General features: G+C 29.4%; 2 protein-coding genes across 2 annotated transcripts; one reads left to right on the forward strand and one right to left on the reverse strand.

Moving 5' to 3' along the window:
* The first annotated feature begins 297 nt into the window (after positions 1–297).
* On the forward strand, positions 298–2375 carry LOC145847620 (protein MEMO1-like). The gene is made up of 2 exons (XM_082953644.1): positions 298–604; positions 1331–2375. The coding sequence occupies exons 1-2, from the start codon at positions 329–331 to the stop codon at positions 1967–1969; spliced, it is 915 nt and encodes a 304-aa protein (XP_082809770.1). The 5' UTR covers positions 298–328; the 3' UTR covers positions 1970–2375.
* Positions 2376–5757: 3382 nt separating this feature from the next.
* On the reverse strand, positions 5758–7786 carry LOC145847621 (chymotrypsinogen A-like). The gene is made up of 5 exons (XM_082953645.1): positions 7747–7786; positions 7259–7436; positions 6698–6942; positions 6236–6378; positions 5758–5913 (listed from the first exon to the last, which is right to left on the reverse strand). The coding sequence occupies exons 1-5, from the start codon at positions 7784–7786 to the stop codon at positions 5758–5760; spliced, it is 762 nt and encodes a 253-aa protein (XP_082809771.1).
* Between the last annotated feature and the right edge of the window lie 4579 nt (positions 7787–12365).

Raw genomic sequence — 12365 nt, forward strand, 5'->3', positions numbered from 1 at the left:
GTTATTATATACAGTAGTTGCATAACTACTAATAAAATTTTATGCATAACTACTGTATATAATCTTTAATATAACAGATCTTTAATAACTAAAATATCCAAACAAACTCTTATATAGTTTTTCTTAGTTTTGTCTCAAAATCTTTTATGAATTTAAAACGATCACAATATTGTTTTTGAATATACTTTATTTTAAGTTATAGGAAATTTTATTACTAGAAAATTATGTAGCTATTAAACTGTTTTTTTGCGATAAAATATTCTAACAGTAAATAAAACTATTCACATTTAGGTTAATTTAAATTCACATCATAAAAAGCAACAAGAAGATGACGATCAGAAGAGCCACGCACGCAGGAAGCTGGTACGAGTCGTCGGCAAGCAGGTTGAGCAGGAAACTGCAGTCCTGGATGGATGCAGCTCAGGTCGAAGTGGATCCCAACCTGAAGGCCATCATCGCTCCCCACGCCGGTTACTACTACTGCGGGTCGTGCGCGGCCCACGCGTACAAGAAGATTGACCCGAGGAGCGGCATCAAGAGGATCTTCATCATGGGGCCTTCGCACCACGTGCACTTTGACAACTGCGTGCTCTCACCCGCCACTGTTGGTTCATTGTTTGAATTTTGATATAACTTGTTTATTTTATTTTTATATTATCATGTTTTATGTATTCTTATAATTTACCATAAATCAAACACCATTTTTACATGTGTTTCAGATTTGATGCATATTTACTTTTTACACAAGTAAGATGGTATAATGTAGGTGAGAACTGTAATAATTTATAGGTATTAATGATATGATCCTTTCCCTACTTTTAACAACATATTTAAAATTTATACAAGTATGCTTATGGTTAATAAAGCTTTTTTTTTTATAAAACATCACACTAAAGCATCAAACATTTTTATGCATCAGATCTGAAACATGTATAATCATTGTTTGTTTTATACTAAGTATAAGTCTATTTGCTTATTTACTAAATGTGAAGCACTTTATAAAAATTATACAAACAGCGCGTCTATTTTATCATTTACTTATTAATAATTCCAGGAAGCTGATTAATAATTTTTTTTCTTTTTTTTTTGGAAGCATTTTTCGACCTCACATTTGGTGCTCAGCAAAATTGACTACTTCAAATGTTCTTTTTTCAATTGTAGTTTTTAAATAGTGTAATGTTATATTTGCTTTATACTTAAAATCAAAACATTTAATAATAGTAATTAATTTTCTTGAGCACTAACCACTGTGGAGTTAAATAGTCATGAATAGTTAACTGTGTAGATAACTATGGTACCAGATGGAAAACTAATACATTTTCCCCAACAGGTTTACGAAACTCCGTTGGGCGACCTGAACGTGGACGAGCAGACGGTGAAGGAGCTGAAGGAAACGGGGCTGTTCTCCACCATGTCCATGCGGGTCGACGAGGAGGAGCACTCCATCGAGATGCAGCTGCCTTTCATAGCCAAGCAGTTCCAAGACTCGTTGGAGGAAGTCACGATAGTCCCCGTGCTCGTGGGCAGCCTGAACAGGTCGCAGGAGAAAGTGTACGGCAAGCTGATGAGCGAGTACTTTGCCGACAAGGAGAACTTCTTCGTCGTTTCAAGCGACTTCTGCCACTGGGGGGAGCGGTTCGGCTACACGCACTACGACGACTCGTACGGCAAGATCCACGAGAGCATCGAGGCGCTCGACGGCATGGGCATGAAGGCCATCGAGTCCATGGAGGGGGACAGGTTCAGCAGGTACCTGCGGGAGTACAAGAACACGATATGCGGGCGCCACTCGATCGCGGTGATGATGGATGCGGCTTGTGAGGTGGTCGGAGGGAAGGCGAGTGAGGGGGGGAAGATCGAAAAGTTCGACTTCACCTTCCTGAACTACAAGCAGTCGTCGCAGGTGGTGGACTTCGACGACAGCTCCGTCTCGTACGCCTCCGGTGGCATGACCGCCGTGATGGGGTGAATGTTTTGAATGTTGAACACGTTTTTTCGTGACGTTCCTGACAATAAAAAAGTTTAATTGTGATTTTGTTTTTGAACCGCACTTTTATTGACTTTTACCAAAAAAGCACGACTTTAGTTTTATTTTTGCGCATACATTTCAAACTTGTTTTAACGTATTTTTTTAACTACTTACAAGTGTAAATATTTGTGTGTTTTTAGTCGTTTTTGTTTTTAAAAGTTTTGAAGTACATATGATTTATTAAAAGAAACGTTTTAGTGTTTAAATTTCCACATTAATTTCACAAATGTTTTTAAATTTGGACAGCATCACACCAGTTTAAATATAAAGTTTAAAAAAAAAGTTCCTGGTAAATTCTCTAGTTTTGTTTTTGTCTATATCTTGTCATTTACATTTGGTGTGATAAATTGTTGTTTTAAATAAAAAAATGTGGCGTATCTAAAATATTGAATTATAGTTAGAAAATGAACTGACTTTGAATTAATCAACAATTATTTGTAAACAATTAAGTTTTTATGTTTTATAATTTCTCGTAACCAGTTCGTATTATTTTAGAACTATGTCAGAAATCACCTGAAATTGAAAATATGAACTTTTTGATGAGATATATAAATTTAATAGTTGAAGTAAGAGGCTTGATTTTAAATATTAAAACAAGCTGCCCGCCTAGAAGAAAAACTTAGGTCGCAACGCAATTTATAGTTTATAAACTGTTACAGAAGACTTAAAATTTTAAGATTTTGAATAACACACAAGTTAAAAAGATCTATTAGTTATAATCTCAAAAGTATGTAGTAAATGATCGTGTTGGTACAATTTTACTTAAAAAATGTAACAGCTACTGTTCTCAACTTGGATTCAATGAGAAAACTAAATGAAAATTTTAATTAATTTTTTATAGTATATGTATTTAAAACTAAGCCGACTGCAAAAACTTTTTTAACATTTCCAAATCGCAATGATCTCTTGGTGAAGAAGACTGACCAGAGAAGTTGCCAGTAAAAAAGTAATTGTAATAAGACGCTAGAAAATGCATCAATTTAATCATTCCATATAAACATTTCTCTTAGAGAGTTTTAAAGTAAAACAACTAAGCTCTAAGTATTTTTGGAATAAATTAGCAGTTATTGATATCTACCCTAACACTAGTATGTTTGTTAGGGCAGGTTCTGAAAAATGTCTGACATGATGATTTTTATGAATAAACACGTTTTTTGTTAAGACTTGTGGTGTATGAATTAGTTCTAAACAATGGTGCGTATTAAAAAAATACCTTAACTTCGTAACTAATTAATTTATTCAATTTTAAAAGTTAAGAATTAACTTAGTGATAATCTTAAAAATTTACATAAGCTAGGGTTTTCCAAAGTAGACTAACTCAGAAATTTTGGGGCCAAAAGCAACAAAAGGAGGGGGGACTACAGGGGTCATGAGGTAATAGTTAAAAACGTACATTATATACTTAGCAGTTGTTGATGAAGAGCAAAAAAAATATCTTAGGAGCATTTAAGGATAGTTTCGATACTTATACTAGATAGCATGGAAAAATTTTTGAAAATGATCAGGCCATAAGCTGTATTAGGGGGAGCCACAAGGCCATAATTTGAAACTTACACTAGATATTCTGGTGTTGTTGTTGAAGACAAAAAAAAGTTCTTAGGCGTATTTAATCGTAGTTTTTGAGAAACTCTGTTGGAGGGGTCATAGGTTTTTTTAATTTCTTTAAAGTGGTCCTTATGAAAAGTTTTTCGAAAACCCTGATGTAAACACACTGTATTTTACCGAGTAGTCTAATAGGTTCGCCGCTTATTATTAAGATCCTTGTAAAAAGTTTAAAACAGGAAGAAAAAAGTTTATAGTAGAAATAGAACAAATATGTTAGAGAAAAAAACTGGAATAAAAGTTTCTCTGAATAGGCTTGAGTAAACACTTAGCATAAACAAATATTTAGTATAATAGATACTTTCAAAGCTAACTGTTTTATACCATAAATTTAAAAAACAATTAGAAAATACTTCCTTTTTGCTGTATAACTTATATAGATGTCTAATGAAAATTCCAAAAGTAAATTTACAACATTCACTTTTATTGGCACATTTTGTCCCTAATTGTATCGAATAAAATTTTTTTAACTGATATAATCATACTTATTTTGCTTCCTTAATTTGATAAAACAACAACGTATGAGTGATCTACCGGATCCATTTAAAAAAAATCAAGATCCGGTAGATCACTACAGTATATGTTTCATGTCTTTCTTCACAAAATCCATTAGTTTTGTGTTCTTTATTTAATGTTCTATGTTAGTACTAAGCAACTTCTAAACATATGGTAACTTTTTGCACATAATGTGCATAAGGTTTATTAGACATAGGCTTTCGCGGGCCGCTTTAATTTTGTAAACGTATACTAAAAAGAAGTTCTTTTGAACACAGCAGTAAAACAATATTAATCTCAAACTTTACTTTGAGTTTGCTTTTCTATTGTTTGTAAATTTACTTAAACTGTTTTTTCGGAATATGTTTGTTAAATATAATCTTTGTAACTAAAATATTAGTAATTGACCAGATCCTACCTGTATAATCTACACTTGTCCTATACCAAAATTGACTACATTGAAAACCAACAAACCCGAAGCTGTTTATTTACCGTTGTTTAATTATTAGGTAGAACATATTAATGTTTTTAAACAATAAAAAAAAAACTAGACTTCAACTATAAGTTACCATTGATATTTTTAAAAGCATTAAATTATTAGGATATTAAAAAAAAAAAAGATCTGCTTTAGTCCCAGTTTGTGAAAGGTGGGGATTGCAACAATAATTCTAGTGATTATAGTCGATTCTCACAAAGCTTTGTTGAATGGAAGTAAACACCTTATAATATAATAATAACAACAATAACACCCTTTTAACGTTAAAGTATTCTTTTTTCAATATGTATTGCATAATTTACTAAATTTAAAATGCTACATTAAGACACTAACCTTTTGTTCATGTAATTTTTAAAGTTACTTTAGTTTTTCACAGTATCTTTTGCATAAGTAACATTTTTTCATACATAGATTACAGAGAGTTTAGATCAAAAGCACAATCCTAAATTTAAGTGAAAAAGCATAAAATCAGTTTTAAGGAAATCTATTTGATCTTAAAACTTGATGAAATTAGTTTCTTATAACTCATACCGGGTAAACAACTCCAAAAGTTAACAAATTAACTATTAAAGCTTATTAGTTCGACTTTTTTAATTAATTTGTTCAAATACTTTTACTTAAAAAATTTGTTGTCCTGGACAAGACGTTAAAAGGTATCCAAGTGGTGTACGACTCGATAACCGACTCAAAGTGGTTTTTTCTTGCGCCAGGTCCGAGGACCAAATATTTTGAGCGGATTTATTTTGTCGTTCAATAAACATTATTATTAAAAATAACTTTAATCATCTAAAGTTAAGATTCTGTATAATATACATACTTAAATTATTTTTTGATTGGTGTATTTCTAAGTTAGAAATTAGTTGGGTTTTATTAACTTTTAAATAACTTAATGCTAAAATTTACCGAAGTTTTGTAATTTGATGTAATTTTTTGTTCTATCATTTTACGAATCTTAAAATTTTTTGTAACCAATATCTATTTTGAAATTAAGTTAAAATAATAGCTTAAAACTATTTGGTTTATAAGCTTCTTGTAACATACCGCAGTAGGATATACAAAACAATAAAAAATACATTAAGCTAATATACAACAAATAACAAGCAAGTGTATGCAATAAAAGCTTTATTCAATCATTTTAAGCGATAACAGAGTCGACCCAGGTTCTGACAGCTGAGATCTTGGAGTAAGCTCCAGGGTATGATGGGCTGCATCTGCTGTGGGCCCATGAGGCGGCTCCCAAGAGGGTCCATTGTCCGTTTTCAAGGACAACAAGTGGGCCGCCAGAGTCTCCCTGAAAAATTAAATGTTTTTAATAGTTTTTGTAAAATAATAAGAATACATTTCAAAACTATAAAGGTTTGCTTATGAACTACTAATCTATTTTTGTCCTGTTTTTACGTAATTAATCAGAGTCGAGTGCTTGACAATAACTATCAATATATTTATTAATAATGTAAACTTTTAGTTTTCAGTGCAACAACTAGAGAGTTTTTAATTTGGGTTCAAGCAGAGAAACACAAAAAGCTTATTTCAAAGCGTTTTGTTATAATTCTTTTTCACGTTATTGTACCAACTTTTATTTACAAAAGTGTTTGAATCACAGCGTAACTAACGGAGCAGACTGATACGAGGGCGTCTCCTCCGACGCATTGCATCCTGTTGGTGATGGTGACAACTCCGTTCCAGATTTCCTGGCAATCAGGTGCTGAGACGAGCGGGAATGAGCCCTTCTGCATCATGATTGGAGTGGATTGGACTGTGAATTTAAATTTAGTTAATTGTGAGCTATCATTCAGAAAGGTAAGAAAATTTTACGCAAAGAAAGTAACTATAACATCTCGTAAACTTATCTGTGCCCCAAAAGGTTTTCTTACAGATATATTAGCTTTATGTTTGTAACTAAATTCATTAATTTATTCTATCTCTATTGACGTTGACGTAAAAAAAATAACTGACTGTTTAATAAACTTGATGTAGATTTAGAAGCTAACTTGGCACAACTTAAAAGAACTTTGTGAGTAAAGTAAATAATTTGAAATATTTACGCTTAAAATTTTAGTTATGACGTCACAAACCAAATTGGGTGTCGTATCCCCAGCCGGAGGCGATGGCGTACCCGGAGTACTCGGCTCCTTGCACGGGGAGGTTGATGGTTGCCACGTTACCGGTGAGAGAAGCCTCCATCTCCAGGGTGATGACGGCGAAGTCGTAGTCGAAGGTGGCGCTGTTGTGCATGGGGTGGGCGGTGAACTTGATGCTGGAGATGAGTTGCTCGGGTGAGCGGTAGTCGACCGATCCCATGGCAACGGTGGTTGGGTAGCTGTTGGTGCGGTTGGTTGAAAAGTATATTGTTACAAGCTTTTCAGGTATTAGTTTGTATTCATTTTTCAAAAATATAAAAATGTTTATAGTAGTTTACTAGCATTCAAATCTTTAATATATTAAAAAATTTTTTTATGACGGCTTTAACAAAATACCTTTAAAGTCTTTTGCGATTTTTATTAAAAAGTGTTAGTTTTGTTATAAACAAGAAAACTTGTACAAAAGATTTTTTTAGAAACGCTCAGTTTCGTACTGAAAAAAGCAATGCTAAAATAAAAATTAATCATCACATAAATATAAGTAAAGAATTTTACATTTCGCAGTGAGCGGCTGTCATGACGTATTTGGTTGAGATGAGGGATCCTCCGCAGAAGTGGCGACCGTACTGTTGCAGGGACACCTGCCATGGGAATTCCCCTTCCGAGGCCTGTTGCCCCCCGACGATTCTGGATTGCTGGAAGTCGGCGTCCTTCAGGTGGACTGCTGAGTCAGCTGGGAGGAAAAATATTGAAATTTTTATACAAAGTTTTAAGATAATGTTTTTGAATAACGTGAAACTAAACCTTGTGGATTTAAGTAAATTAGATTTGAATTATATTTTTTAAAAGACATAGTTTTATATAAGTATAGAAGTAAAACTTTTAGATTATTTTCATCAATTGCTAAAGCTTATTGAATTTAGTCAGCAAATACTTGGTCTTCAGAACTTTAATTATTTAGAGCTAAAAAGTATATAAATGAAGATACATTTTAAATTTATTTAAAGTTAGTAGTAATACTCAAACAGTTTTGAAAAACCTACCTGCCACAAGGGCTACGCAAGCGAGAATGTAAAAGATCATTTTAATGTACAATTGTTAATTATACAGTTAAAAATAATTAAATTTAAGCTGTTTATATGTGATATGTGGCAGAAAATATTGCATTTAAAACATGTGTTTATTGTTTGCTCACAAGCACTTGTTTATTTCCCATTAAATTCATTTGTTTGCTTTGACATGTTATGTGTGGTTGCTACTAAAAACTAAAAATAAACTGTTCAATTTATGATCAAAACTTTATAAACATATACAAGATTACAAATTGTATGCTAAGTACAGTATATATGGTATTTACAGTGTTATTAGCTTAATGTTCCACTTTATGTTTGAGAAAAAAAATAGGTTATATTTGAAAAAACTATGATGCTTTGACATTTTTTAACAATCTTAGAATTTTCATGAAAGTTTTAATAAAAATAAACTAACTGCGACTAAATAGACTAATAGACTAACTAAATCATTTAAACGTATTTTAGAATTATTTTCATAAATACCATCTTGGCTCACAAGCTAAAGAAAAAAAACTATAATTCTTTATTTTGTAACAAAAACGGTTAAAACTTGTTAAGTGTTAGAAAAAAAAAATTAAGTTTTGGAAACATGAAAAAATGACTGTAACATATATTAATTTAAACAAACATGTTAAACACGTAAGGGAAGTTGTTGTTTTGTAAAATTGATTTTTGTTTTAAATTATTTCAAATGTTTAGTTACAGTATTAAAAATTTGCACGAGGTATGAACTTCGTTGCTGTCTTTGATATAAATTTTATTTTGAATATATTTTAGATAGAAGAATAAAGACAATGACTAAATAATACAATTTTTATAACTAATTTTGTTGTCTTTAGACTTTAAGTAATTTGTTCTCATTTCATTTACGTATATTGTTTCCTCGTTTACGACAAAAATAAATTTGGTTAGTTTTTAAAACAACAGTTTAATAAACTTATAAATTAAGTAAATTAATTTAATAATATTAAGTAAATTAAATTCTAAATAAAATTAAGTTGCATTTAAAAAATTACTTTAAACTTCAAAACATCATTTTAATACTTACAAAAGTTAGTTTGAATATAACATTTAAAACTTTATATACCTGTTTTAATTCAACTTTATATATTTTTTAAACGGTATTTATCTAACCAAAAGCTACCATTTTCGCTCAGCATTTAAGTTTTTCATACATGTACTTAAAGTTAGAAAGATATACTCTTAGTTGTAACTTTTGTACACAGTGTTAGAACACATTGACTTTAAAGAAATATGTGTTTTTTCGTTAGTTTTAAATGAATTATAATTGATAATTATAAACCTAACTAAAAACAAAAAGGCATTTTAAAGTAAAGTCTTTCTCAAAAGTTTGTTATAAAATTGAAAATAATGTAAAACTTGAAATGCAATACTTTATTGGATAAAAAACTAGTAACTGTAATAGTAAAAAATACACATGTTTATTATCTACACAAATAACATATTTTTAAGCTGTTAGGCAATAATAAAATAAGTATTATTTTATCAAAGGTAATTAAGTTTGCTTGTAAAGTTTTTTTTTTTAAACATAAATGTAGTACGCAACTTTTATTATTTATTTAAATACCAAGTTTTATCTGAAAACTACAATAAAGTCAGGTAATATACAGCTTAAACAACAATACAAGCACGTAACTTATTTTTAAGATGGATATAGTAAAAGTCACAGCTCATTATAAAACATTTAAAAATAAATGTAAATCTTTAAAGTAAAGTTTCAATACATTTAAGAAAATTTTTATTCGTTTCTAGAGAATGATAACTTAAGTTAAAAAAGTAAACTTAAAGTAAACACAAAATATGTATATTTCACGTATTATTTATAAATTTATTCGAAAACAAACGATATTTCATACTGAAATTATAAACGTTTTCTAGTTTGTAATGTAGCAATTAAATTATTACCTTTTACTTAAATGTTTAGTTGTTAACTTTCTACAGTTTTAAGTTACTGTGCAAGCCTTGGTATTTTCTGGTACAAAGTTTGCAGACTATACGTCATACAGAAAGTTTGTTGGACAGAACACAAAAAATGTATGCTTAAAAGATTACCATTCACGAGTTACTGTTACATCTTTCAACAAGTTTGACGGTATAGTAAAAAACGGTTTACCTTTTTGAAGCAATCAGCTGTTTTTGAAAAACCTGAGTTTTTATTTGTTTTTTGTTTGTAAATGTTTTTTTTTAACTAATCGATTAAAAGACAAGATTATAGATTGATTATTGAACGACTAAAAAAGCGCAAGTTTGGTTCATAGACCTGGTGCACGAAGAACGTTTCGGTTATCGCATAATACGCCACGGATACAGTTTAATGTCTTGTCCAAGACAGGGGACAGTTTTACTTATTGCATTTAATTAATTTAATTTGAGAATTTTGATTATTTGTGATTTTTATTTTTGCTTACTTTAAAATAATGCTAAATTAGAGTATTGATTTTTATAAATTTGATTACATCATGAGATTCACACTTTTTATTGAGTTATCCATCGTCATCATTTATTTTTACTTTTCAGACCTGAAGATCCCAATTTCGGTTGAAACGTCGTTGTCTTTTTGTAAAGAAAAATATTATTAATGTAATATAATAAAGTTTTAAAATAGTTTTGTACAAAATTTAAGTTAAATTGGTTGTGCTGAAAAGTTAAAAAAAAGCAATAGTTTTAAATTTTAGAGAAAATAAGTTTACATTGTACCTAATAAACAAAAAGTTATGATAAATATATATTTTTTAATTTCAAACCTAGTTACTTTATAAAGAAAGTTGTGTAATAAAAAAACAACTGTGATTAAAAAGCTAAGACTTAAACTTACATAAATTAAATGGTAAATAAAACTCAAAGTTTTTGACGTTTCATTACATGAAAACATGCTCAATTTTCAACCTATAAAAATTAAATTACAGTGGACAAAGCAATTTAAAGCAATGATAAATTGAACCTGACACACAGATATATTGTTTAAAAGCAAAGGAAAAGTGAGCGAGGGAAAAAGAAAAACGGAGTCACTCGCACTAGCGTGCCACTTTTTCGTTTTGAATAATTGAAATTTGGTTTTCTGCTTTGTATAAAATTTAATATAAAGTTACCAGTAGCTTATTATGTCATGAAGTTTTGTGAAAAAGTATTTTATTTGTATAAATGTATTTATTACTTTGTGTTAAATAAAACAGGTGTTTTAACTTTAGTTGTAGTGAATATGGTTAGATTATGGACAGCTCTTTTAGAATTACTTTCAAAATACTTTTCATTTCAATAAAAGCGTTTATGTCTTTTTTTTTTGTGAAACAGAGTTGTTTTGTTTGAACTTTAAAAGTTTAGATAACTCAATTGAAAAAAAATCGAGTTACGTGTATGAAAAGACATTATTTAAAATTAGAATTTAGTTTTTCTAGAACTGATAAATGGTTGTTAGAAAAAGTATTTTCATAAAAAAGTATTTTCCAGATAAATGGAATGTAATATTTCTTAAAGTGTTAGATTAGAAGCGTTTAAATTTTATATGTGTATAAATTAACTTAACATGGTCTGTTTTACGAACTATTTTATTTATAAAGTAGTTTTTTAACTGAAGTTATTATAATAAAACATACTTCCTTATAAAAGTTATATACGTATAGCGAAATATTAAATCTATAAAGCTGTTTCTTTAATATAACTTTGTAAATATTTTTCAAAATGCTGCTCACTTTTATCTTTAGTAAAAAATTAAAAAGTGTTGAAAAATAAGTGTTTTATCTGTATTGTAAAACATTAGAACTAATTTTTTCGTTGCTAAATGATTACTGCATATAGAAACAATCTTAATGCTTTAGAAAAAAGTTGTTTAAAGTTATTATAAACATAACTAGATTGTTACGAGACATACTGCATAAAATGTATTAAATAAAATAAAAATCATACAAAAAAACTTGAGCAAGCATTAGAAAAACTAATACTAACAACTATTAAAAAAAAATAATCTAGGCGTTATAGAAATGTAGCTTTATTAGACTGCAAATTAACTACTTTATTAACTGACGTTCTTTGATGCACTGTACTACTTGTGATTAATAAAACGATTTAAAAAAGCTATTCTTACACACTAGCTTCTAAACTTTTATTTTAGTCTGTAGTTTAAATTGTAGATAGATCTATTTGTTAGCGTTAAAAGAAAAATAAGTTTTCAGAGTATTTTCATTGTTTTTATTCTGTTGAACTACTCTAAAAATTACCTTTGAAAAGTTTAAATTAATTTTTTGAATATAAAAAATATATCAACAGTTTAGACTTTTGTTCACTTACTTAGTAGTGTAAAAAAATGCTTAACTAAAGTTTATGTTATAAATTGTGCTGTTTAACTATTCTATTTATAATTTTTTACCTCTTAATTTGGATTTAATAAGCTTATAAAACTATAAAACATTTCGGTACCAACAAATTAGTAAAAGTAATTATCTTCAGACGTTATAAATATTTAAAATTTTATTAAGTTCACTCGACGGCTTTGGTTTACACAGAAGCTTCAATTTACCAAGCAGCTTTAAAAATAAAGTTTACATACAAACATGCAAACAATCAAGTTTTAA

The sequence above is a fragment of the Thalia democratica genome, unplaced genomic scaffold, assembly GCF_965202585.1.
Source record: "Thalia democratica unplaced genomic scaffold, ktThaDemo2.hap1.1 HAP1_SCAFFOLD_990, whole genome shotgun sequence".
Taxonomy (NCBI): Eukaryota; Metazoa; Chordata; class Thaliacea; order Salpida; family Salpidae; genus Thalia; species Thalia democratica.